The sequence below is a fragment of the Suillus clintonianus genome (genome assembly GCF_016758775.1).
Source record: "Suillus clintonianus strain FC179 chromosome Unknown DEU56scaffold_16, whole genome shotgun sequence".
Classification (NCBI taxonomy): Eukaryota; Fungi; Basidiomycota; class Agaricomycetes; order Boletales; family Suillaceae; genus Suillus; species Suillus clintonianus.
This window is the reverse complement of record NW_024539240.1, coordinates 367,663-393,172: the sequence shown is the minus strand read 5'-3', so window position 1 is coordinate 393,172 and position 25,510 is coordinate 367,663. Positions and strand designations below refer to the sequence as shown.

The window sequence follows — 25,510 nt, the reverse complement described above, 5'->3', positions numbered from 1 at the left end:
CATCCGCGCCTTACAAGCCTGGAGACATTTCCTAGAAGGAAATCCTCACCCGGTCATAATCTTCACTGACCATAAGAATCTCCTATATTTCAGATCCGCACAGAAACTCACCAGGAGGCAAGCTCGTTGGCAGCTCACATTGTGCAACTATGATCTTACCTTCCATCACGTTCCCGGGTCCAAACTCGCCGCCCCCGACGCTCTTTCCCGTCGATCTGATCACGCTTTCTCTGGATCCGATAACGAAGATCTTATCCTCCTTCCCGATTCGCTGTTTGTCAACCTCATTGATGCTGAACTTGCAGAAGATTTCAAGCTCCTTCATGACGCATCTGACGATGCTACTATTCGCACCGCATTAGACGCCTTAAATGGCGTATGCGCTCCTCCTATGAAATCTGCACTTTCTGATTGGAAATTCGAGGATGATGTACTTTTCTACAAAAATCGTGCTTATGTTCCCTCTGACCTCCGTCATCGAATCCTTACCCTCCACCATGATCATTCTACGGCCGGACACCCGGGCCGCACTATCACGGAATGGAATGTGAAGAAAGCCTATTGGTGGCCCGGGATGGGAACCTATATTAGGAAATACGTTGACGGATGTGCAACCTGTCAGCAAATGAAGCCGAATACGCATCCTACTACCCCTCCCTTGTTGCCGATCTCCTCCACCGCCTCTCGCCCCTTTTCACAGGTCTCCGTTGATCTTATCACCGACCTTCCCCCGTCCCTTGACTTTGATTCTATCATGGTCGTGGTAGACCATGGCCTTACGAAGGGGGTAATTCTCTGCCCTTGCAGAAAAACGATCACCGCAGAAGGAGTAGCCCAACTTTTCTTTGAAAAGGTCTTCCTTAGATTCGGCCTCTACGACAAGATCATCTCCGATAGAGGACCACAGTTCGCCTCTAAACTCGCAAAAGAACTTGGAAGGCTCCTAAACTATCAAGTCGCCCTTTCTACCGCCTATCACCCCCAGACTGATGGACAAACTGAACGAATGAATCAAGAACTAGAAACCTATCTCCGGATATATTGTCGAACGAACCCTAATGATTGGGCAAATCACCTTCCCATGGCAGAATTTGTCCACAACTCCAGAAAAGGCAGCGCCAGAAACGCCTCCCCCTTCTCCCTTATGATGGGATATGAACCTTGCGGATACCCACACGCCTTCCCTGACTCCACTCTTCCAGCCGCAGAAGACCGCATCAAACACCTTCAGAAGATCAGAGAAGAAGCCCTAGCTTCTCACAGCCTTGCTCAACAACGAATGGCAGAAAGATCTCATGGACAGAAGTACGAACCATGGAAATGTGGTGATAAAGTTTGGCTTTCCGCAGCACACCTCATCACACGACTTCCCTCAAAGAAGTTAGCTCCCAAACGATACGGCCCTTTCGAAATCACAGAAGTTCTATCGCCTATCACGTTCAAATTGAAGCTACCGAAAACCTGGAGAGTTCACTCCACATTCCATGCTTCTGAACTATCCTCCTATCAAGAGACAGAGATACACGGCCTGAACTTCACCGAACCACCTCCTGACCTTATCAACGGAGAAGAACATTACGAAATTGAAGCCATACTCTCACACAAAGGGGCAGGCACAAGACGTCGTTATCTCGTATCTTGGGTTGGATACCCTGAATCTGAGAACTCATGGATCCTTGAAACTGAGCTTGAAAACGCAGTGGAGCTTCTCAACGCCTATAAGAAGAGACTCAAACTTGTCTCTAGAGCATTAGGCCTCTAAACCTACCTTGATTCGAAACCAACATGTCTGACCGCTCCAGCTGCTCTTATGGCTCCGACCACAGTATCACCAACTTCTTTGAAAACAACCCCTTTACTCGTCCCCAGACCCCTGGCCAGCATCGCGCCATGTGGGAAGCCGTTATTCTCAACATCCAGTATGCTATGAGGCTTGACGCCTATGTAGAGAGGGTCGGCAATGCCACCCTCAAAGAACTCATCATCATTTTCCGGGCAGCAGACGCCCTCACTCCCGCAGCAATGCAGTTCCAACTCGACTCCTCCACCAGTCTTGGTGCGATCCCCATCAGATACAACCAAAACAAGATCAAGAATGCAGTCTTGAACGCCATCCGACTCACCGTTGATTTCGATGATGCAATCAGAAGGATAGAGGATGAAAATGAGTTTAATCCACCTCCCGAGCCATTCATCGCAGCAATGAGGCATACGACTCTGACCCCTCCCCTAGTCATCGAAGAAGATGAAGAACTAGTAGAGTGTAGCAGCTCGCTCTATGTGCCATACACACCCCCTCCTGTAGCCCAGCCAGCTCAGGACTATTATTCGTTCCTCGGTCTATCTCCTCCCAGTACGCCTCCCCCTAAAGTTGAGGAAGAAGAGCAGCAACTTCCCATTGATATTTCCCCATCCCAGTCAAGGACGCTCTCCCCTGAACTTTTGCATTACTCTCCATTGCAAAACGCTGCCCCTATCCCTGTCCCACCTCCTACTACGCCCGTCGATCTTGATGATAGGATGGACGTTCTCCGCAGAGCGCAAAGGCTTACTCGGATGAAGCCTAGATTGCTTTTCTCTATGGGGCTCCCTTTAAGCCAACATCATTACAAACATTACAACTTCGAATCTGCACCAGGATGTACCACCGCCGCACAATACTCCATCGAGAGAGCACAGTATGAAGCCGGAGAAACGACTCAAACCTATCCCTTCAACTGTGTCTGTCGTACTTGCAACAATTGGGGGCATAAGCAAAAGCACTGCAAGAGGTACCAGTGCCGCATCTGTGGCAAATACGCTCCCAAGCACCTTACCCCATTCTGTCCCCTCCTCAAGGGCAAGAAGCTCCTTCGTCGCGGAAAATCTGCTGATAGGTTCCACGGAGAAATGGCTAAGCTCGAAGCTGCTTTTGACCATGAGCGTGCTCACGTTGCAGAAGAACGAGAAGAGAATGAACTCGACGCCATCGCTATGTTGGCAGATATTGACGTTGACCCCATCTACTATTCCAACCAGGATGATTGAAGTCGGTGACTTCAAACCTTTGAACGGGAGGTAATGTTACGATAACATACTTCGGACCGGGTACCCCTTATCTTTTCTCCTATCATGTACTACCATATGACGCCTTATCATCTTCTTATACAGCATCCTTGATCGCCGTCTTATCTCGTATCTCTTATCTTGTACCCTGTACCCTTACCATTGCCTTGGTAGTCCTGCCCTGAACTGACCTTTACCTATAAGTAGTCGATCATCTTGTCTTGTATTCTCTAACTTGAATCTACTCAGTCTTCTGATAGACCTTCCTTGAGCAAGACAGCTCTCGTATATGATTTCACTAAAGATTCTTCGTCTTAAGTGCCTTTACTCGATCGATACCATTAGTCTTGTCTTTGCTTGCTGACTTTTGTCACCAAGTCTTGACCCCAACAATAACGATAACGAACCTCTGCATTATCTTCGTCTCACGTCGAGACTTAGTACAGAGCTCTTACCTGAGTCTACGCTTTCAGCGTAACACTTCTTCTTCTTACACTGCAGAACATTGATATTTACGAGTTTCAGGCTATATTTGTCCTATCCGGCGACAAAGAGTTGGTTGAAGTCGGCGACAAATCCCAGATTCCATACAAAGACTACCATAACTACTACCGACAATCGCTGCTAACCGGAGGTGCCTGGGCAAACGGGGTCTTCACGTTTTTCAACAACGCGCTGTTTGCGACATCTCATTCTGCCTCAACTATCCTCGGTTCAGACCCCTCACATGACCCGAGCGGTCCACAGGACAGCTGGGAAGAAATGTTTGAGCACGCCATGGAAACCGGAGGCGAACTACCAGAACTAGATGCAGTTGGCCCTGTCATCGATTCAGAGGCGCCCACCACACCTCCTGCTGCACCCCCCGCTGCACCTCCTGCTGCACCTCCCGCTGCACCTCCTGCCACACCTCCTGCTGCACCTCCTGCTGTACCCGGTCCCCAATCAATCTCTGCCACCATGCAAGGTTTAGCTTTAGCTGAGGACGGTCGTCGAGACCCACCACCTGCAGCGCAGCCGGTACTTGATGAGGACGAGCTGGAACCACCTGCTGTCCAGAAGCCAAAGCCAAGGCCAAAGCCAAAGCGGAAGGGCAAGGCCGCCAATGATACTAATACTACTACCAGTGCTGACCCGGAGGATCAAGCTCCTGGAAAAGGAACCTGAGGTTTTGTTGTCAGTAGTCAGTGGCAGTGGTGTGGGAAGGGGCCGATCAAGGATCACTAAGTAGACTGTCTTCATCCTGCGCTCAATGATTGTTATTACCTGTAATTTAATACCCTGGACAATCCCTTACTTTCAAATAGAATTGTCTGCTGGTTAAATTTTCACGCAATGCATCATCTTAAATCCATTGATTGTGACATTAGCTAGACATGCAACTACAATACAACTAAGTAGAGATTTTGAATCCGAATCAACAGAGCGACGTCGACTCGGACAAGAATTCAGCCATCTGAATCAATCATTGTCATTGCTATGTCTATGTTGACGCCATTAATTCAATACGTAATGATTAATAATAATAATTAAACAGTACCAAACAATAACCGAACTTGGAATGTTTTGGAATCACTCTCATTCACTTACATTCCGACTACCATGTCCCAATGGATTCCCTTCGCCACTGTCACTCCGCAATCTTCTCAACAGAATGGCGCATTGCCCCCAATGCCTTCGACATCACAACCTATTCCACCTGCGCAGCCGACGAATTTCCCTGAAGCAACATGTATCAGTGGAAGCGCTGGCAGCCGCGAGCTCTGGTATGTCTGCCCCATTTCCCTCTGTCTGACCCATCTGAATCCAACCCCCCTGCAGGAATTCGGTATCGACATTATCGGTGAAGACAACAAGACCACCATCCACCACAAAGTCGCTGCCCACGTAGAGGCCATCCCAACATCCACCTCTCTTCCTCCCAACATCCAGGCGAACTCCAGAAGAGCCATGACACTGGGGCAGAACTGCACTCCCTGAGCTCTTCAATGAATGACATTCATGACACGCTCAGTGGCTCGGTGTAAGTGGTCTGTCCCCGCCACTCTCTTTATTCCTACATACTGACTATCCCCCTTCCCCATAGCCCAAAACCTACCACACTTCCCCCAATTGCTCCCTCCCATGCGTTCACAACAAGCCTCAACCACCTCTGCACCCACACCCGCATCTGCCGCGCCCGCAAACCCAGAACCCCTGCACCTCCTCCCATGCGTTCACAACAAGCCTCGACCACCTCTGCACACACACCTGCATCTGTCGCGCCCGCAAACCCAGAACCCCTGCACCTCCCCCAGAGCACCCTGGCCTTTCTCCTTCAAGCTCGAGTCATGCTGACTCAAGTTGTTGCCCACTCTTCGCAGTATGTGAGTGTCTTGATCCTCCTTTGAGCTTGAGCTATGCTGATCCATGTCGTTGCCCACTCTTCGCAGGATGTGAGTGTCTTAATCCTCCTTTGAGCTGCGCTCAGAGCTACATGAGACCCAAACCAGCCTCGCAAGCCACATCGACAAGGTCCACGCCCAGCTCCGTTTCGTTTCGTTTGACGGAACGGTTTGCTGATGCAGCTGATGTATTTAGGATTCGCATTTACAATACGCGGGTATTGAGTCTATAATGTTGCAATACCTATTTACAGTAGCGATTGTATTATGTATTTGGATAGTATTGCAATTAAAAAAAATTGATTTCAAGCACACGCAATGATTTTAAGGCCTTGGATAGTATTGCAATTAAAAAAAATTGATTTCAACCACACGCAATGATTTTAAGGCCTTGGAAGGACATGTGACTGATATTTGACTTGCAATTTGCTCTTAAATTGGAATGGTCTTGGGACCGCCTTGGAAGCCCCCTGGTGTCGCTTTCAAGCGGCTTCCAAAATTTTCGGGTTGCCTTCCAAGCGAGTGGTAATGCCGCCGGCAAATTGAGGGCTTCCAATTCATTTTAAGGACCGCCAACCAAAAATAGAAATCTCCGACATACGATATCTTTGAGCGAGATGCGATCTGTAGCCAAGAGATCGCACCCTGAATCATCTGTGGACAGCTATGAGAGGAGGATATCGATTTGACCAGCTTGCAATTGACTGTTACGATACATGGGACAGATTGACCTGAGCAGGCATATCCCCTCCCAGGATAGCCCCAACCAGATTCTGTGCCGCACGAGTTGCCATTTCTCGTCGAGTTTCTAGTGTAGCGCTTGCAATATGAGGCACTATCACACATCTGCATAGCAAATATCATGGCTGAGACAATCAAATAAAATAAAGCCAGCACTGACCTCGGCTCTTTAACAAGAGGATGATTAATCGTGACGTTAGGTTCACCTTCAACAACATCCAATCCAGCTCCCCAGATCCATCCTTCTCTGAGAGCCTTCGCCAGAGCATCTGAATCAACCAACGTTCCGCGACTCGCGTTGACGAGGATACTGGTCCTTTTCATCTTCCTAAGCAGTGTCTCGTTCACAATGTGGTATGTTTCGCCCCCTCCAGGAGCGAGCACAAAGAGAACATCACTTTCCCGCGAAAGTTCATCAATGTCTACCTTTGAGACCGCTTGAAGATTGTGTTGTTTTGCGAGCGCAGCATCCCGAGCGTGGTTTGGAGGTGAGGATGGGTTTGAGGAATACAAACAGTGCGTGATCCCGAACGGCACCAGGCGCGCTAGTGTCGCTTGTGCAATTCGTCCAAAGCCCAGAAAACCAATTTTCCTTGTGGGAGACGCAGCTGTGGTACTGAGTTGTGGCCCGCACAGGCCAAAAGGAGCCCACGAGAAATTTGCCCACTGACATGGATCTTTCAGCACAAGAGACACGCCCAAGAATTAGAATCACTAACCTGGCCTCTTTGCACAAGATCCACGCCAGTGCCTCCATTTCGGCCAGCCATGAGAGCGAGCATGACCGACAGATCAGCAACTACATGTCAAGAATATAAGTAGCTTGGACCATTTGTTTGGTACCCTGGCCCACCTGCATCTGTCAGGACATCAGGAGTGTATCCCACTTTTAGACCTCGTTGTGCTGCTGCCTTGAGGTCAATGTGTTCTGCGGGTTGAGGTGAGGTCGAGTAAACGGAGTACCGAGGGATTTTGGAACAGCAAACGTACCATATCCAACGGACATAGTTGATACCACCATCAAAGAAGGTCCAGCTAGTGGTAGACACATGCTTGTCAGAATTCAGCTAGAGGTATACGTCGCATACGGACCCTTGTCTAGAAGCTCTACATTAACCTAAGCAAGTGCGTCAGCGGATCTACGACTCATCAAACTCAAACAGTAACCGCACTTTGTCCGTGAGCATAACAATCACCCCAGTCGCACCAGATATATTCTCCATCAACCATGACCGTTCACAGGCACTATCTTCTGGCCAGACAACCAACTACAACTGTAGTAAGCTTCACCTTTGTATATTAATTGGAGATTAACTCACATCTAGCTCTGGTCTTGCCTCGAGAATGGACATGACATCGGGTCCGAGGTTGCGACATACGACAACCTTAAATCGTTGACTGTGTAGATGAGATGCGACAGATATCAGTCGCTGGGTGGGTGCAGAGAGAGTTGCGATTGACCCTGATGAAGACATTTTGGCCTGTCGTTGGTCTTCCGAATCGCTACTACTACTCGAGCCTCAAGGTAAGTGGACAGAAGAGAAATGTTGAAATCTAATCGGACCACAAAAGCATATGCGGTGAGAAGTTAGAGTGTGTATCGACGCTTCAACTCGGTCCGCACGGCAAGCCGTGTAGACGTCACCTGGTTGGTTCACGGGAAAGAATATCATGAAAGGACATCGTGATATAGAAGATTAGCAGAAGAGACTCGAGCACTATATACAAACGACCTATTCAGCAGCTGCATTTTCATCCATACTGACATCAGCATCTTGGGCATCTTCCGATTGCTCAACCCCAATGCTCCCCGCAGGTCTCCAGACATTACCAATAGTCGCTTTCCACAGTCGTACACGACCATCATTCCCAGCGGAAGAGAGGACAGTCCTGGGAGAACGCGTATTAGCTATGGCAGCCTATGATATCTAGAGACAAAAACAAACCCAGTGATGTTCCACTCAACACGGCCAACTGCCGACCTGCACGCATCCAATCAGGAACAAAGCCATAAGGGAGTGCGTATGGCACATACTTGTGGTGATCGAAATCTGCTACTACAGATGCAGACCATTTAGGATCGCTGCCTTCCCCTTCGACGTCAGGTTCTTCCTCCGCAGGCTTAACTCGCCATATCCTAACATGTCCATCACGACCTCCAGTAGCTATAAGGTGATACGATCGGCCACATGAGGGGGCCCATGCCACCGACGTGATCGCAAATGCTGTTGGAGTATCTCCGTCGCTTGCAAGTGAGGTTCCTCCCTCAGCAGGCAAACCCGCCGGCGAAGGAGATGGGTCTAAAGTGAGGAGAGTCGTAGGTCGACGAGACGGTGATAGTTGTATAATCTGTGATTCAGAGTGAGCAACGCCACAAAAACACATATTGTGGCAATACTTTGATGGCGCCAGTTATCCCACAACCAGCAGCGAGGATCTCCCCCCAATATCTATCCTTACACCATGATATACACCACCCTCCATCAGCTTCTCGGTTGCCCATTCCAGGTCGTCCCTGATTGGTGGGGTTTTGTGATTGCTGAAGGGCTTGAGCGACCAGGGTTGCGGATGCACCTTCAAGAGTTGCACTCGTTTGTGTTGGTGTTGCAAACGCCACGGAGTACGACGACGATAGTGATATAGATGGGAGCGTCGAGACATCGACTTCTTCCGAAAGCTGCCATGTGGCTAGCGATGATTGTTCCAAGCACTCGTAGATACGAACATTGTTGTCGGAAGAGACAGTTGCCTTGCAGGAGCTCTCATAAATCTTCAACCAGGACGAACGACAAGACGTACCAGCTTCAACCCAAAATGATGAGGGGCAAATTCGACTGCGCGGACAGTGCCCCTTGCGTCGACCAATACAGCTCTTTCCACCCATCTTGACGAACCACCGGAAGCAGCCTGGGGAGACCCTGCACCAGCTCCATTCGTTTGGGAATCAGCCGTCGATGCAAAGCTAGTTTGTTCCCAAATCTTAACCGTGCGGTCGAAAGAGGCGGACGCGAGTATGGTCCCGAATTCTGGGTGAGCCCAGCTTATTTTGGAGACGGTAGCGTCGTGAGCCTAGCATGAACTGGTTGATAAGCGCAAATACGCGTCGTCCAATCTGCTCGCCTTCCAGTCGTCTTCGACGTTCCAATTCCCATTACTCTCGTCAACTTGCCAAACTTTGATTCTTTGAAATCATTATAAGTCATCTCGTAGAAAACGCATGTATTCAATATAGGCACAGCGTACCTCTGATCGAGACTGCAAGTAGCCAAACGAAGCCCATAAAAATCATAAGCTACGTCTGTCAAAAGATCATTGTGCGCGCTCTGGATGAGACCAGTTTGTATCATAGCTTGGTCAGAAAGCCTGAGTGGGGCGAAGAGTTCCGAATTACACGTTGAGGCAAGTAGCAATTGTATATGGTTGTTCTTTCTTGTGAGGGTTTCAACTTTCCAGGAAGGTGTTGCAAAGCCTTTAGAATTAAACAACGACAAACAATCGTCATTGGCTGTCAACAGTATCATACTACTTTCATGCAGGTTGCTCTACTTACACTGTACAGTGTCCAGAGTCGATCATCCTATAGCGGTGGTTTACTTTCCTGGTGGAAGATACCATTGCACCAGCACCCAATACACTTTCATGGGGTAAGTTCGCCATAACTTCGATAGAATGGATGGCTGGTACACAATTTGATGGTCATTAGCATGCCTTCGATGTCGTACAGAGCGCATGCAACGCAACCTTAATTACGCGAACCCTGTTCGTCGCGACGTAGTAAATGCCAGCGGCAATGGAGAACAAATGGTGATAAGATGGACGACCGACAACTCTGGCCCCTGGTTCTTGCATTGGTATGACATCATTTTTGTTGAGCTGTCCAGAAGGGTACTAACCCTGAACCAAAAGTCATATTGACTGGCACCTCGATGCGTATGTTTGTGAATGTCTTCCTGAATGAAATAGCTAATCCGCAAATCAAGAGGTTTCGCCGTGATAATGGCGGAAAGTCCTTCGGACACCCGCGCACAGTTGAATCTCATGCCACGTAAGTCATGCGTGTGGAAAATATCCTTCCATGGCTGAATTTCTTTTACAGATGATTGGGATCAGTTATGTCCGATCTTCGACTCTCTATCACCCTCGCAGTTGGGGGGCGGGGTCGCAAGTCCTATGAAGAAGCAGCTTACTAATACTACGGAAGTGTCTTCCGAGTCCGTCATGGTGCAGGCAATGCGACGGGCACATGTCTCCAACCGAAACCTATACGTGCAGAATGCAACAACAAACCAATGTCACATTGCCGTGTATTCAATAAGAAGACCACCAGTATAGCCACATCATGGACATCATTGCAGTTCCTGGTGTATAACAGCTGTCGCCCACAGGTGCTCGCTACTAGTGACTACAATTGATGCACAAGTTGCGGCGCGCGTGGAGACTCGATTCAGTAAAACATACTTTGATCCTAATTTGTCGGCAAATGTCAGTGGCCCATGACCAGAATACACCACTTTGCAGCCTCGCATATTGAAATTGGATACATTCATAGAACCCGCTCGACGCATCATGATTGCGCTCGCCCACTCTGCTCCCCCCGCGTACTGGTTGACCAACGAACAAGATCGATCATGCCACGCCTCAAATCATCCGGGATTGACCAAACAAGACAAATTTCAAAATTCCGGTGCGTTTCATCCTAATGACCAGATCTGAGGACACTTGTCAGGGGGATGCTATTCAGGCTCCGTCGGGTGCGCAGTGCGTACCACTGGCTTCGAGTATCCAGGTCGAAAAATTGTGCCTGATTCCAAGGATTCTACCGCTGGTTTGAATTGATGCATATGATTTCCCTCCGAAAATCGGCTGATCTAGCTCATCTTTTCACTTAGTTGAACAATGATCATTGGTAAATCCAGTGCTTCCAAGACAGAACTTACCAACTTGAAAGTGGACGTGACGTTCCTTAGTTTACCTTTCCGAACTTGCCGTCCCGGCTTTGCATTATTCCCCTATGGGTGCTATAGCGAAGCTTGACGTGGCGGGCTGCACCCTTGCGCGCCAAAAGCTACCATTAACCAGTCGGGGCTTGGCAACGGACGTTGGCTACAACCTTTTTACGGCCGAGTTTGCCACTTGTGGCGGAAGTTGGGATAAGAAGCAAATGTCAGATATCTATAAGAGCCACCATGTTCAAGTGAGTACTTTATTATCGAGTGTTTCTTGCATATATTCCCTCTACACTCGATATTATGCTCTTTCTCAATGTCATTTTCGTTCTATGGCTTCATCTAGCACATGCAGCATCCATCGTCTCACGATCTAATTCCTATCCACTCAACTCTCGTTCAAACACGCTAGGCCCTAAGACCGACCTAATAATTTCCAATGAAGTCATATCCCCAGACGGGTTTACGCGCTCGTGAGTTTGTCTCTACTGTGCATTTTTTTGCATTTGCATCTTAATCATTGTTACAGTACAACGCTCGCCGGAGGAACGTTTCCGGGTCCAATCATCGCAGCCCAAAAGGTCCCTTTTTTGCCAATCTGATCTAGCCCTCAGACACTGACTATAGTTGAAGGGGGAACACTTTGAGATAAATGTCGTGAACAGACTCACTGACGGTGAAATGTGGAAGAGCACCAGTGTGGTGGGTACACAACTGTTCAGTATTCATACATCAGGCACCTCACACTGTTTAGCACTGGCACGGCATCGATCAGAATGGGACTAACTATGCCGATGGAGCCTCGTTCGTCACCCAATGTCCCATTGCACAAAATCACTCCTTTCTGTACTCCTTCGAGGCGCAGAATCAGGCTGGAACCTATTGGTATCATAGCCACTATGGAACGCAACAGTGGTTTGTTGATATGTCATTCTTTTAAACTTTGCAATCAATGATCCGAACCCGTTTAGCGATGGATTCCGTGGGGCTTTGATTATCTACGACCCCGAAGACCCTCTGTCATATTTATACGACGTTGACGACGGTATAGTGTTTACTAGCATAGCCATGAATTCGCTCACTTACGGAATTCACAGAAACCACCGTCATCACCCTTGCTGACTGGTATGTCTCGGAGCTGTTTATGAATTGCATTCTTCTCACTGATTGATCATAGGTACCATGTAGTGGCGCCTGTTTTGGGTCATATCATTGGTACCATTGGCAACTCTACACTCATTAACGGTCTCGGTCGATATGCAGGGGGACCCGCGAGTGAGCTTGCGGTAGTCAGTCTCGAGTACGGGAAACGATATCGCCTACGCCTTATAGCAATGTCTTGCCATAACAACTTTGCATTTTCCATCGACAATCATAACTTGACGGTAATAGAAGCAGACGGTGAACTGACGGAGCCCCTGCTCGTGGACTCGATCACGATACTTGCTGGACAGCGATACTCTGCTGTACTCACCATGAATCAGCCAGTCGGCAACTACTGGATACGAGCACTCCCAAACCCTCCAGGCTCGACCTTCAAGAACGGCCAGAGCCTTGCTATCTTGCGATACAAGGGTGCACCCGTTGCAGATCCTGCAGTTCCTACCACGAAACAGACCAAAAGTACCATGCCGCTCCTCGAGACCAACTTGCATGCATTCATCAATCCTGGTGCACCTGGGGTTCCAGGGTACGGAAATGCGGACATCAATCTGAAGATGGTGGTCAACAACACGGCTGGGGTATTCTCAATCAACGACGCAGTATTCATGCCTCCCACAGTGCCCGTACTGCTCCAGATCCTCAGCGGCGCACGACTTGCAACCGATCTCCTTCCACTTGGAAGTGTTTATGTTTTAGGGGCCAACAAGGTCGTCGAACTTACGATGACTCAGACAAGTACTAACCCTGGTGGTCCCGTAAGTTTCCCGTACATTCACTACGTCACATACATCTTATGGCATCTCCATAGCATCCCATTCATCTTCACGGCGTAAGCATATCTCGTTACCAGTTGCCACTCAATTACTTATTGTAATGATAGCATAGCTTTGATGTCGTGCAGAGCGCAGGAAACAGTTCATTTAACTACGTCAATCCCGTGCGTAGGGACGTAGTATCCGCCGGGCTCGCAAGCCAGCAGATGGTGATTAGATGGGTCACAGACAACTCCGGTCCATGGTTCCTGCACTGGTAAGCACTGTGACATTGATGTATCTAGCACTAGGACTGATCTTGTCGTTTACCTAGCCACATCGACTGGCATCTCCACGCGTAAGTATCTCGAGCGTTCTAGAACTTTGCCGTAATCTGATCTCTGTTACCAGTGGTTTCGCTGTAGTTTTTGCTGAAAGCCCCTCAGACACTCAGAAGCATCTGGGCCCCATACCCCGTAATTTTTCGATGTCTATCCTATGCTCTGATTAAACTGATGGTGTACACAGCTGCATTGGACGACCTTTGCCCAATATATGACTCGTTAACCCCAGCCCAGATTGGAGCGGAAAATTCGTATCAAGAAGCACAGAATATCTCCACAGCGCTGTATCCACCAAGATAGTGTTCACTTTCGTAGGAACAGCATTACCAGGACTCTCATAATAGATGATACACAGTAGTACCACAAAAAGATCTGTGAGGCTCTTGGCATCCGAAAATCGCTTGTGTACATAACTCTGCAGCTCTATGACACACTCGTTGATGTTACCAACACAAATTCACGCAAAGCAGGCCGTCGTCGCAGTATCGATTTTGAGGACATAAACTATATCAAGTCTCGCTGCCATTTGCACAGCTCCGTCTTCCTCGATGAACTTCATAGTGACCTGCTCTCATGCCGAAATGTAAAGATTTCATTGTCCACCCTCTTTTGAACTCTCCGGCGGCTTGGAATCACACGTAAAAAAAGTATCTCGACATGCACTGGAGCGGAACTAAGAAAAATGTGCTGCATTTATGAACAGACTTGCAGAAATTGCTCCTGATCCGGAGATGTTGATGTTTGGAGACGAAGCTGCAAAGAACAAGCTCACCCTAGCTCGACAGATGGGATGCTCAGCACGGGAAACATGTTGTGTCCAGTCCAGATGCTTTGTCCGAGGAACGTGGCGGTCTATTCTGCCTATCCTCACCCTCGATGGCATTATCACCCATGATACCATGCATGGCCCAGTGACGAGCAAGCGTTTCATTGGTATATATGAAAACGCGTCAGAGATCTCCGCTCGCAGCTACAATATCTCTAGCGTTCTAATCTCCATCATGTCATGAACGCAAGTCATGTCCTTGACCTGTGCAATGATATTGTGATCCGATACGATCCTCTTGTACTCCAACCCACGCTGCTGCGCCAGGAAAAGTGCGCCAAAAGGCTGTCCAAGACGAACAATCAACCTTAGCTCTCGTGAGTGAGACTCCGTCTCAGCAGGTCTTTCATCTCCAGAACACCCACTGGGCGAATCGTCTAACGGAGAGTCGGGCATGGACTCGGGCATGGACTCGTACACGCTTTGCGTGTCGTCCGAAAAGTCAGGGAGTCCCAGGTCGTGGCGATTCCATGGACGGATGAGTAAGAATGTCTGCGGAGTGGGCCGTGCCGGCGAGAATTGAATCAATCTGTCACCCGTGGTAATCATCAGGTCTTCAAGCCCGTCTGCCCTGATATCATAAGTGAAACACGACTCCCGATCTTGACCACGCCTCCGTCTGACTTCTGTGACGGGAAATGCGATGCAAGGCAATTGCAGTCTGGAGTTCGCAAAACGAGGAACACTGAGGTTGTCGAGGAGGGTATACAGTTTCAAAGCTGATTCCACAACCGTAATTTTTCGCAGTGTGGAGACAGCCGCCAGCATATCGTCTTCGGATAGAGATGGCAGCGTGCATGGCGGAGCTTTGTATGAGGTAATGTCAGCTGGGAGACAGCTATTGAAATCAGATGGTTTTCCGATCCAATCCAGGGTAGTAATGTCGCCTGAATGAGCAATAATCTCCTGCAAGAGCCGTCCGAGCGCATTTTGTTTCTTCTCTCCATAGATGACAGGTAGGTGGACGCCGAAAATGCCAAATAATGAGTACACGATGTCTTCCTGCAACGTGGTGACACGGCTGGATGCCCATCGGATTTTCTCTCGGGCGCCTCTCATCCCTGGACGGAAGGCAACAAGGGACTGTGCATCTATGCCTGTTGAATTCTCCAACTCCTGCATGATAGCAATAGACTCCTTGTGGTTTGGGGAGCGGTCGCCAAGATATAGGGTCCAATTTGCTTGGTAGAAGAGAATGATTTTAGGAGCGAGAAATTCCTGAACAGTCCATCCTCTCGTGTTCCAAGTGCTGTCTGCGAGTGCACCGGACTTCGACGCAGGCGGAACATCCGATAGGTAGACAATGGTGAGTGCTGAGTGGCGATACCAGGTAAACATCGAGTTGACTGATTCTTGAAGCTCGACATTATTATTCTGGTCGATGCAACATGTATCGACCCATGCCCAGCGATACACTGCGGCACGAGCCATGTTGCAGAACATTTGCAGCTTCCCGATGCCACCAACTGCCTTCAACTTGTACACGACCTTGTCCCGGATGTCATGTAACAGCGGCTCCTTCCTTTCCCACCTGTGCGATAACATAACCCAACCAAAGTACCTCTCGACTGCTTTTGTGATGTGCTCTGTTTGGAGGGGTGTATGCATCATCAATGAATAAAAAAGCTCCTTGTATTCTGTGCTTTCTTTGAAATCAAGGATCTGCGCTTCCCGATTGCATAAACGCCCAGTGGATGTGTTGAGCAGACGAAGTGGGGCATTTCCCAGGTGAACGTAAATGCCCTGTCGAATGGCGTGTTCTACCTCAGACGGACTGACGTATTTCTGACGCAGTTCTGAACAATCAGTTAATCATCTTCGCGTCGACGCATGAGTTATCAGTGCTTACGTCGTAATTGTGGGTCAGGAGCATCATCCAACTTGGAGAGCATAACTTTGAAAGATTCGATTGCTTCATCACGGCGTTGTGCCCCATGAAGGGCTGAATGTTTCAGTTCATACCCAACATAAGACGAAGGGTTGAACTCGATGACCTACGCATCGGCGGTATCAGCGCAATTGCTAACCAAATGATGGATATTATCCACACCTTTTCCGCGTCGTGAAGGGCATCCGCATAGAGCTTTCGTCCTAACTTCGCCTTACTGCGGTGCACAAAGAAGGAGGCATATGAAGAATCCAGCCCGAACACTGCGGAAAGCGTGTTCTCGATAGACCAGAACAACACCTTCCCTTCGTCATCTCCAGTGATGAGCAGCTCTTGATTCGGAGAAATTGTAACGCAACAAACGTCAGCGGCGTGTTCGAGTGTCTGTCCTATCTGTTGGTGCGTCTTTGTGCTCCACAGCCGCACAGTGTTGTCGACCGAGGCAGTGGCAATAAAGGAGCCATCAGAAGAAATTGCCAGCGAGTAGATGGTGTTAGTATGACCAGTGCAAGGCTGACCGATCTGGTCTCCAGTAAACGAATTCCAGAAGTTGATTGTTTTATCGTCTGCTGCAGAGACCAGTTGCTGGCCGTCAGGCGACCATACAACGCATCGAACAAAATCTTGGTGAGCATTGATGTTGAGAAGAAGGCTGGCGTCATCGGTGCGCCAAACTCTGATGGTACAGTCCGCCGATGCAGAGGCGAGTTGTAGCCCATCCGGGCTGAATGCAACACTCAACACCCAATCACGATGAGGAAGTGTTGCAAGGACTGCGCCAGTCTCTGCGTCCCATATAACAACCGTTGTATCTCGCGACCCGCTCGCAAGTTTATTGCCGTCGGGGGAGAAACATACCGAATACACTGGGTCTGTATGCTTGACCAGCGGACCCAAGACCTTCTGCTTGCTCCCGACGTCCCATATGATGATAGTATTGTCATGTCCAGCGCTTGCGATTCGCCTGTCGTCTGGGGATACAGCAACTGAGTTCACCTTGTGTCCTTCAAATGGCCCTCCTACCAATACTCCATTCAGCACATCCAAAATTCGCAATGTGCAGTCCCATGAACCAGTCACAACCCGTCGACCATCTTTGAAGAACGCGACCGCTTCCACCTTCTCTGTATTTCCTCGTATCTTTCGCGTTGGTGCCAGTTGCTCTCTCGTTGTAAGCCCCAGTGCGGCACACCCTCTCACAGTGACACACGCCTTTTTTGCTACATCAAGCACCATTATTAACATGTCGCGTTAACCTAGACAGGGGACGGACGATCAGTATTAGCATCGACGACTCGGAGGACTCGAGTAGCGTACTTTGGGAAAGGTTTTCTGAAGTAGGGCAAATACAAGGGTTCTCGCTTCCTACGCTGGAGCAGGGCCAGCGGCCTCAGCCAAGAGCAGGGGAAACAGCTAGTATGATGATGATCCTAGGCTACGAACATGCATGAACCTGGTCGACCGTCTACGTGCTGACTAGCGCTGACTATTAAGCTATGGAAATGGCCGGTTGAGACCCCGAATGGCCAGTCCCTGCCCTTGGGACCCCTACTCCAACACTACTTCTTCTGCTTCTTGGAACTCAGCGTTGCGCCCTCACACTGGCAAAACAGTGCGACATCGTCCTCAAAAGTTGCCAAAGAAAATGGGCTTTTGCTCGCCCAAGGCGCGTGGACTGGAGTGTGTGAGGTGTGCAGTGCGCGATTATTGCCTCTGGGATTTACATTGGGTATGATTCTATTATTTCATTCGTGTATGCCTCATGGGATTTTGAGACCTTTGAAACTTCGAGTTGAACGTTGAACGTTGAGGTTTAAGGATTGATGACTACTACGCGTGGTCGCGGTACAGATACGTTTGTTAGCGGAGCGGGTTCTGCTATGGCCCAATCCATTCATGGATCTGCACCTCACCTATCCTCGCCGAAACACTCCGAAGACTTTGATTCGGGAACGCCGCTTTCCCGAATCGCTGACATACATATTTCTCTCTCTATGCTAGGTGAAGTGGGTCACGGTGTGTGATCAATCTCTTTAAGTCCTTTCTACCTCGCACTTCAACATCCGAGTTTCAGCTTTAAAGCGCTGTTTCTGGACAATATGTCTGCTCTTTGAGATCTGAATATAGCAGTCAAAATAATAGGACCCTAGGGTCCTTTATTAGCAGACGCAAAATCGCTATGACTGAGCCTGTTGTGGCATCAGTAATGTGCCACTCGTGGTTGTACGTCTGGCCGAGACAGAGCCCGCCAGTGCATTTGGTGATTCAATATTCAGGCCCAGTGAAAACCCACTGTTCTGAGAATGGCTCGGGTTGCGTGAAATCGTCTGAACTAAGCGACACAATCGCAAGAGAAAAATGAGACTAATAGCACATGTGCAAATGTGTGTGATTGTGCGTGATTGTCGCAGATTGTTTAGATGCAATATTTGCATGCCACCCTATATTGTGCCAGATCTGCTGGTATTGCTTGGCTGCAATGCTCGTTGCGTCACTCTAGATTGTGCCAGATCTGCTGGTATTGTGTAGTATATACATTATTACAGGTAGACGCCGGATATAATAAAACTCGATGCATCGTCCGTTCTAGCCCGCGCTCGTTCCTGCCACGTCCATTCTACCCCGTGCTCATTCTAGCTCGTGCTCGTTCTAGGTCGCAAGAAGTCGGAAGGAGAGTGGTGTCGCTAACGGAGCCATTCGCCAGCTGCAACCTAGTAGAAAGAGTACTTGTCAGTAGGTGCAACATGTTCTAGTCGTAGTCGCTAGTACATACCTTCTTGGCAGCGAGCTCGTCGTACGACTAATTAAAGATGTTAGTCCAACCCGAGGACAAACAATACAAAAGACGCACTTTTTTCTGTGCTTCCGACAGTCCATCGTAGTAGGTCTTGAATTCGGCTGCTGATCCAGTCTTGTTGCGAGCGAGCCATTCACGTGCGCATAGGTTACTGTCGTGGAGTCTGTGAATATGTACAATGGAAAGGAACACCGCTGACGCAGACATACCGTCCATTCTGTGCTTTCCCGATCTGCATCTTCCTTGACTTCTTTGCTGGCGCACTAGGATGAGGTTTGCTGGTAGCGGAGGCATCTACCACTAGTAGAGGTACCATGGTTGCTGTTGGAAGGATATTTAAGGTGAGCTCGTTGTCCAGTTATGTGGTTGTACTTACTACTAGTTGGTATCAGGTCGGTGACAACAGCCGTTGATGTATTGGTGTCAGGTACTATGTCAGAGTGATCTAGGGAGCGTTCTGGGGTCAGTGCAATGGAAGGTGTGTGTTCACTGGTCGGCGGTTGTGTGGATATTGGTTTCTCTGCTGGGGCTGTAGACGGAGTCGGGATATCTTCAGAGGGGGAGGGTGGAATCAAGGGCAGTTGATCTGCACTAGTAGTCGGTTCAAGAGTGGTACCGGCGTGACTGATATCGGTGAGTATTTTTGAATAACAGAATGTAACAAGTGGACTTACAACGGGTTTGCGAATTTGAGTGGCCGTGCACGAAACTACAAACAATGATCTGAGGATGACACAACACAACAGTACAAAGAAAGGTGTATACTTTGGCGGGGGGCCTGGATGCACACGTCTCATTCACGTTGTCAGAATGGCCAAGGTCAGTGGGCTGTGACTCGTCTGAGTCTGGTAGTGGTGGCGTTGGCAATGGCAATGGCAATGGCAATGGCAATGGCAATTCGTGTTCAGGGACTGATATTTCCGATGGCTTCTGCTTCTTGCTCGAAGTTGATGCGACGCTAAGTGGGTCAGAGTCATGGGTCCGTTTTTTGGTCTTCACATTGCCAGTGGCACCGTCAGTATTGTCAGAGTCCAGCGTCTCGAGATTATCGCAGTCGAGGATATCTTCTGCCGTTGGCTTGTAAGTCCCTTCACGAACCAAGCGGCTGATATCATTCTTGCGCCAAGAGGTATAGCTGGCAGTCGCAATGGCATCGCATTTCCAGTTACCGTCACAGTAGCCAAGCTCAGGGAAGAATGTCACCATTTCTCGGTAGTACAGCTTACTGGCAGACCCTGATGCAGCTCCCCAGCTTTTGGGCGCTTCCTTGATGTTCCAGATGTCGACGAACACTCGTCGGGATGTGGTACGGATTGCTGTGACACGCTCCAAGGGAATAGGCTTGTTATTCTTGTCGACAACGTAGCGCAGCGGATGCAACTTTTCAAGCTGTGTCGATGGTTTCTCCTGGCGCTTCTTCCAGTCTTCCTTCGTCCATATGAACTCGCTGGGAAAGTCAGCACGATGGTAGGACGGGACTGTGATTTCCTTCGCCTTTAGCATCACGGGCAGACACTGAGGGGAGAGGGTACTGAGGCTGGCAGGGTCTAGAGTTAGCGAGAGAGATTCCGCGAGCTTATTATAAGCGGCCCTATGAAGACAATAGTTAGACACCCGAAAAAGCCAGTGATACAACTGAAAGACGCGCTGGTGTAAATCTCGCTCGCGTGCCAGCATTTGCTTGTCCATCCGCAGCTGTAAAATATCGTTCTGTAGGAATTTAATCTGCACATTAAGACGCGTATATGCGCTGAAGTTAGTACATTTATTTATAAAAAATCACTCGGTGAGGCTTTAACCTGCTCTTCAAGGCGCATATATGCGCTCAAAAGTCCATTTGCTCCCTAATAATAGCGTGTTAGTTCTTACTAGTAGCCAGTTTGTATAAAAGACACGACTTACCATAGTCTCATGACCTTGTTGTGGCGCATTATCGGGTCTTTGTTGAAAAAGATCCATGGGGGGAGAATGTGACAGCCCTAGCCCACTCGATTCAGGGGATGGAGACATCATATCTAAACTACCTGTAGAATGATAATTGTCAGACGGTGTAAAGTTATTATACTGGGGAAAAGAGTAAGACATGGTTGTGGGGGTATAAGATAAAGACCTTAACGCGCTCGAAAACGCGCTCACATGACCCACTCGAAATCTGGGGATATTCTGGAAAGTTCCGAAGTCTGGGGATATTTCGTTAAGTCCTCGAAACGGAGGCTTTCATATCACTCTAATTTAATACCCTAATGCCTATCATAATCGACACTGTCAGAATTCTCGAGGACATTATTTTCCTCAATATTGACAACGTTGTTCCGTCCTGGGACACATACTGCTTCGCACTCGATGTTGACTCTCCTGGACGCAAGGTAAATTCATCTGTTATTTTCAATGCCTATCTCACACATATGCAGAGAATTGTTTTACGCTTTAAAGATGCCCAGATACTCAAGTTGAAAAATGGTAAGGACGAGGAAGATAATTCTCAGGTATCGGAAGACAAGCTTGAAGAAGAGTCGGTGGTCGAGACATCGGAAGATGAATCGGAAGAGGAATTGGTGGTCCCGGTCAAGAAAGAGGAAGAAGAAGACAAGTGTCCCCAGGCCATTCCTCTGTACATTTACGGTTCCCTGATTTTACTGTTTACTTACCTGTTTCTCTTGCAGCAGCGCCTCTCCATGTAACCTCCTTAGCAGGCGCCTCGAAAACCCCAACCCAGATCCAGACAATCCCACTGCACCTTGGCGCTACCTCGTGCGTCCAATTGGTGCATCTCATCTTAGTGCCAAAGCGGAGAAAAGAGATGCTGACGAGCAGGAGCTCCAGCAGAGGTTCACGAAGCGGCGTAAAGTTTAATTTTCTCCTTGCATCATTACTTACATCCGCGCAATTTGTGCCGCCACTCTTACTTGCTGCCGCTCTTACTGTACTCTCACTGATGTATTTCTTGTCATGGTAGCATTAATATTGCAACACAGTTCTTGAAACATATTAATATAGAACTACTAAATGTGTGCGCGCAGAAGGGAAATGAAGTCTTTCGTAAGAAGCGACGATATCTCTTCCAGAACTCGGCTTCTGGTAGCTTGTGCCAAAACTCCGGAAGGGCAGAGGCTTGTGATCTCGTCAAGAATGGCGATTATGACCCATGTTGAAGACGCCCACCAACAGCACCTCCACCTTTCCTGTGCCTCGTAAGAAGGCTAGCGAGAAATCGAGCATACAGACGTGGCGTGTGGCGTTCATCAATGGCAAGATCTTGAAGCGTCGTGATCAGGCGGCCGATGAGTATGAATATCTCATCCTCCATCTGACGGGTCAACAGCTGAGCAAACTCGGGACGCAGAAGCTAAGGGACGAGGTGAGAATAGTGCCACATTGGATACACAAGCTATTCACCTTGAGCACGAATGCAGAGGCGAAAGACGCAAAGACAAAGTACCCTACCAGCATGACAATAAGGGATTCTGTCCTCCTTGGCGAACCTGGGCAGTATACACATCCAGTCTGTTGCGGTTGATGATAGTGTTCGATAACGTCGATAAAAAAAAACTAGATGTGAATGACTCACGTAGGAAAGGCTTCGCAACGAAAGTATGAGACAGATCGGATGAGTGAAAATCGGCTTCAGCAGGTTCGTTGTCATTCTAAGTCCTGTCCTTCCAGTAGCGCATCTCCCAACGATCCCCCAAAGAGAAATGTCAACTTTTCAGATGCTGGGTGAGCATGCCACGCTGAGGGTTGTGTCTTTGATGGCTTCGCTGGACCTACGCCCAGGTCAGATACATAGGATAGAACAAGGAGGACAGCCATGATACCATTAAGAAGGAGGCCATTAGGGTTTCTCCATCCGCGAGCTGCAGTCGAAGGCGCAGATTCGTGTTAAAACGAAGCAGAGACTCTGAGGCTAGCGCACTGTGAATGGCATCAGTACCCAGTAAAAATGAGAAGCGAGCGGAAAGTACCTTGGTACACCGGCTCCTGGAGACCAGGGGTAGCAAGCAAGCATGCAGCGTAGCAGACACGACGGCATGTAGGAATGATTTGTCCACCACCACGGTGGATAGCATCAGCATGCAGCTGTGATCATCGTGTAAGAAAATAGAAATGCAAATGGAGGATGTTATGAAGTATACTTACAGTGACATCAAGAATGTTGAAACGGATACCGCGCATATTTTCCTCAGCGCAGACACCCTCCTTCGTTGCCCACTGGAAGGCAGCGACGCAAGAGTCCTTGATTTCGTTGAGGTACTGCACACCCTTGGTGACATCGACGAGCAAGTTGGGGCCAGTGGTATCGGGACCAAAACACCAGGTCTTCCTTGCATCAGTGACATCCCAAGAGAAGTCATCAGCGAGGATACGAGCACGGGCTTTGTAATCGTCACGGGAGTTAACGGTACCAGCCTCTGCTGCAGGGGCGTGGCCTGCAGAAGACATCAACACAAAGACGAGGTCAGCAAAGTGAGATCACTATACCATACGCCTGCTTGAGAGTCTGGTGGAACGCAGCGATTATGCTACGGCGCATTGTTGCAGGGGTTAGAGACTGTAAACCAAACAAGTTGTAGTTGCGAGGTGGTGTTGTTGAATAGAATTGCGGTGAAATGGGGTGTAATGGAGGATGTTGTTAGCTTCCGATAAACGTCACGTGCACCGTGTTGGACTTTTGCGTCTTTGAATTTTGACAGATCCTCTGAAGGTAAGGTGTGTGTCTTCATGAATTCGGTTTGTGCTGCGTGCATGGGGATGGCCAGAGTGTCCAGAGCTGCTCTGAACCCTGGTCAGTAACCATTGCATGAAGCAAACCTTGGCCAGGGTGCTCAGAGTTGCACTGAACCCTGTGCCGCCCAGTAATTCAGTCAGATCATGGCACCTTACTCTTTCCTCTTCTACCACTACTCCTACCTCTCAGCGCATTGTGCCACCTTCGTCAAGAAATACGCACCTACTTCTTGGATCGTCTAGCATGCCACTAGGCGAACATATTGAAGGTACGCTGTTCTAACCCTAACCCTAATGCAGCTACTTATATCCTACATAGATCAAATCAACCGAAATCTATCCTGGATGCCTTGTGCATCATTCCACCCTCAGCAGTGTCTACGAGCACTGCCAGCGTGTCTCTTCCCAGACACCTCGCATTCTGAAGAACGAGTCGCACAGCACTGCAGGCCGTGGAGTCCTGGACCACCGTATGTGAGGAAGAAATTGAGCCCCACGAGGTACGAGAGGTATGCACCATCCACATTTACTGTCCAAACCAATCATGGTGTCTCCCCAGCTAACACACCACGTAGGTGAAGAGCTCACTGCATTTTTGGAGCGCCACAAGCCACTGGCAGGCTATGACCGTATCATCTACATCGGAGACGGGTCTAATGACTTTTGTCCTATCCTCAGACTACAAAGGTAATATCTACATCCTTACACACACTTGTCGCTAAGCCTTATTGAAAATATCTATTCATCCTCGTCGGCGTCGTCTCCCATCTCCTCATCAACAGACACCAAACCAAGCCCAGGCTTCTCAACCAGAAAAAAGCGATCCTCTACCAATCCTGATGGGAGTTTAGGACGATGAGGTACCATAGCGACTACAGAATGTATTGTTTTCACGCTGACTAGCTGCAGCGCCTCGTTGCCATGATATGTGCATGACCAAACGGTCTGTGCTGACTTCTGCAGTAGTTCTGGGTCCGGGCGAGAATAGACGGAGACCATTGTGACGGTGACAAAGCGGTAGATTTCATCGTCAATGTACTCGAACTCCTCGTCATTGTCATCCTCATTGATGTCGTCTGCATGGACCATAACAGCCAGCTGCGCAAAGTATAAAACTTCCGCAATTTCGCTCTTGTTATTGATGGAGACCTAAATTTACAGTTAGTTTCTGCTGAATAGTGCGAGTGAGGACAATCACCTTTACATTGCGCGACATGCGGACGTTCTCTGCACGCTTGAGTTTTTCCTTCCATGCACAGCGAGCGATCTGCCCATTGGGAAGTCGCAGTCTTGCCCAGCGCTTGAACTTCGGAACAGGCCCATCGAGGAATTCACGAATCAATCATGTCTCAGTCTCACCCGGATGATAGTTATATCTGTCACGAGCCCTGAGGAGAACATAACCACCCCCGAGATCGACCGAATAATTGGGAAGTGGATTGTCGGGTGGTTCTAAGTCCGGAATCATAACTTTAAGTGCGTTGATCTGGCAGCGGCGAATGGCGAGGAAGGTGAGATTCGAAAATGGATTGGAAGGTTGACGAATTTCCATCCCGAGCATACCAATGACACGTTCCATAGTCCACTGTGCATAACACACAGATGGACCAGATCGAAAGCCTTCGGCTGCTAAATGATTGCTCTGGTGTGTGCATGGCCGGACGAAATGTATCCTGTCAGCGCGACGCTGATAATATATACACTCGAACTCATACTCCCACTCGCAAAAGTACCTGTGAGCTGTTTGAATGTCGTCAAACGTGAGACTATGCTGACTCATGATTCGGACACCTTGAACAAACTTGCAGTAATTTTGCCAGTACTTGTCGGGCAAGATACCATAGAGAAGACCTGGACCAAGGCCCCACAGCCATAGGATAAACTCCCAGGCTTTGTAG

General features: G+C 48.8%; 11 protein-coding genes across 11 annotated transcripts; 6 read left to right on the top strand and 5 right to left on the bottom strand.

The window, feature by feature from the left end:
• Positions 1–3,807: 3,807 nt before the first annotated feature.
• Positions 3,808–4,212, top strand: DEU56DRAFT_753803 (uncharacterized protein; the record flags this gene model as incomplete). Its single annotated transcript, XM_041349741.1, has 1 exon — positions 3,808–4,212. One exon carries the CDS (start codon positions 3,808–3,810, stop codon positions 4,210–4,212), a length of 405 nt encoding a protein of 134 aa, XP_041211408.1.
• A 418-nt stretch (positions 4,213–4,630) lies between these two features.
• Positions 4,631–5,738, top strand: DEU56DRAFT_978788 (uncharacterized protein). The gene is made up of 4 exons (XM_041359718.1): positions 4,631–4,811; positions 4,867–5,068; positions 5,132–5,411; positions 5,478–5,738. The coding sequence occupies exons 2-4, from the start codon at positions 5,034–5,036 to the stop codon at positions 5,502–5,504; spliced, it is 342 nt and encodes a 113-aa protein (XP_041211406.1). The 5' UTR covers positions 4,631–4,811; positions 4,867–5,033; the 3' UTR covers positions 5,505–5,738.
• DEU56DRAFT_899757 (uncharacterized protein) lies at positions 4,648–5,198 on the top strand (the record flags this gene model as incomplete). The annotated part of the gene is made up of 3 exons (XM_041356495.1): positions 4,648–4,815; positions 4,867–5,068; positions 5,132–5,198. 2 exons carry the CDS (start codon positions 4,648–4,650, stop codon positions 5,023–5,025), a joined length of 327 nt encoding a protein of 108 aa, XP_041211407.1. The 3' UTR covers positions 5,026–5,068; positions 5,132–5,198.
• A 20-nt stretch (positions 5,739–5,758) lies between the features above and the next one.
• DEU56DRAFT_787469 (uncharacterized protein) lies at positions 5,759–7,762 on the bottom strand. Its single transcript, XM_041352418.1, has 9 exons — positions 7,490–7,762; positions 7,343–7,438; positions 7,263–7,287; positions 7,161–7,205; positions 7,024–7,098; positions 6,890–6,969; positions 6,331–6,836; positions 6,031–6,275; positions 5,759–5,978 (listed from the first exon to the last, which is right to left on the bottom strand). The coding sequence occupies exons 1-8, from the start codon at positions 7,643–7,645 to the stop codon at positions 6,137–6,139; spliced, it is 1,122 nt and encodes a 373-aa protein (XP_041211405.1). The 5' UTR covers positions 7,646–7,762; the 3' UTR covers positions 5,759–5,978; positions 6,031–6,136.
• Positions 7,763–7,903: 141 nt separating this feature from the next.
• DEU56DRAFT_870102 (WD40-repeat-containing domain protein) lies at positions 7,904–9,517 on the bottom strand (the record flags this gene model as incomplete). Its single annotated transcript, XM_041355601.1, has 7 exons — positions 7,904–8,060; positions 8,117–8,152; positions 8,206–8,519; positions 8,569–8,919; positions 8,970–9,239; positions 9,291–9,351; positions 9,414–9,517. 7 exons carry the CDS (start codon positions 9,515–9,517, stop codon positions 7,904–7,906), a joined length of 1,293 nt encoding a protein of 430 aa, XP_041211404.1.
• Positions 9,518–9,676: 159 nt separating this feature from the next.
• DEU56DRAFT_170881 (Cupredoxin) lies at positions 9,677–10,815 on the top strand. The gene is made up of 6 exons (XM_041344888.1): positions 9,677–9,814; positions 9,874–10,021; positions 10,077–10,100; positions 10,151–10,215; positions 10,267–10,652; positions 10,720–10,815. The coding sequence occupies exons 2-5, from the start codon at positions 9,900–9,902 to the stop codon at positions 10,500–10,502; spliced, it is 447 nt and encodes a 148-aa protein (XP_041211403.1). The 5' UTR covers positions 9,677–9,814; positions 9,874–9,899; the 3' UTR covers positions 10,503–10,652; positions 10,720–10,815.
• A 604-nt stretch (positions 10,816–11,419) lies between these two features.
• Positions 11,420–13,676, top strand: DEU56DRAFT_731500 (laccase; the record flags this gene model as incomplete). Its single annotated transcript, XM_041348218.1, has 12 exons — positions 11,420–11,589; positions 11,646–11,697; positions 11,750–11,818; positions 11,871–12,031; positions 12,088–12,161; positions 12,214–12,241; positions 12,294–13,035; positions 13,089–13,109; positions 13,161–13,309; positions 13,367–13,390; positions 13,444–13,508; positions 13,561–13,676. The coding sequence occupies 12 exons, from the start codon at positions 11,420–11,422 to the stop codon at positions 13,674–13,676; spliced, it is 1,671 nt and encodes a 556-aa protein (XP_041211402.1).
• Positions 13,677–14,068: 392 nt separating this feature from the next.
• On the top strand, positions 14,069–14,386 carry DEU56DRAFT_731739 (uncharacterized protein; the record flags this gene model as incomplete). Its single annotated transcript, XM_041348230.1, has 1 exon — positions 14,069–14,386. A coding segment is annotated over one exon (318 nt), but the record flags the coding sequence as incomplete, so codon positions are not given.
• A 4,388-nt stretch (positions 14,387–18,774) lies between these two features.
• DEU56DRAFT_932196 (uncharacterized protein) lies at positions 18,775–20,972 on the bottom strand (the record flags this gene model as incomplete). The annotated part of the gene is made up of 9 exons (XM_041358728.1): positions 18,775–18,801; positions 18,864–18,890; positions 18,942–19,038; positions 19,097–19,208; positions 19,264–19,511; positions 19,562–19,596; positions 19,653–20,612; positions 20,687–20,731; positions 20,790–20,972. The coding sequence occupies 9 exons, from the start codon at positions 20,970–20,972 to the stop codon at positions 18,775–18,777; spliced, it is 1,734 nt and encodes a 577-aa protein (XP_041211400.1).
• A 155-nt stretch (positions 20,973–21,127) lies between these two features.
• DEU56DRAFT_932189 (elongation factor 2) lies at positions 21,128–23,463 on the bottom strand (the record flags this gene model as incomplete). The annotated part of the gene is made up of 4 exons (XM_041358727.1): positions 23,367–23,463; positions 23,025–23,314; positions 22,850–22,964; positions 21,128–21,237 (listed from the first exon to the last, which is right to left on the bottom strand). Exons 1-4 carry the CDS (start codon positions 23,416–23,418, stop codon positions 21,128–21,130), a joined length of 567 nt encoding a protein of 188 aa, XP_041211399.1. The 5' UTR covers positions 23,419–23,463.
• An 887-nt stretch (positions 23,464–24,350) lies between these two features.
• Positions 24,351–24,921, bottom strand: DEU56DRAFT_731694 (uncharacterized protein; the record flags this gene model as incomplete). Its single annotated transcript, XM_041348227.1, has 2 exons — positions 24,351–24,674; positions 24,811–24,921. Coding segments are annotated over 2 exons (435 nt in total), but the record flags the coding sequence as incomplete, so codon positions are not given.
• Between the last annotated feature and the right edge of the window lie 589 nt (positions 24,922–25,510).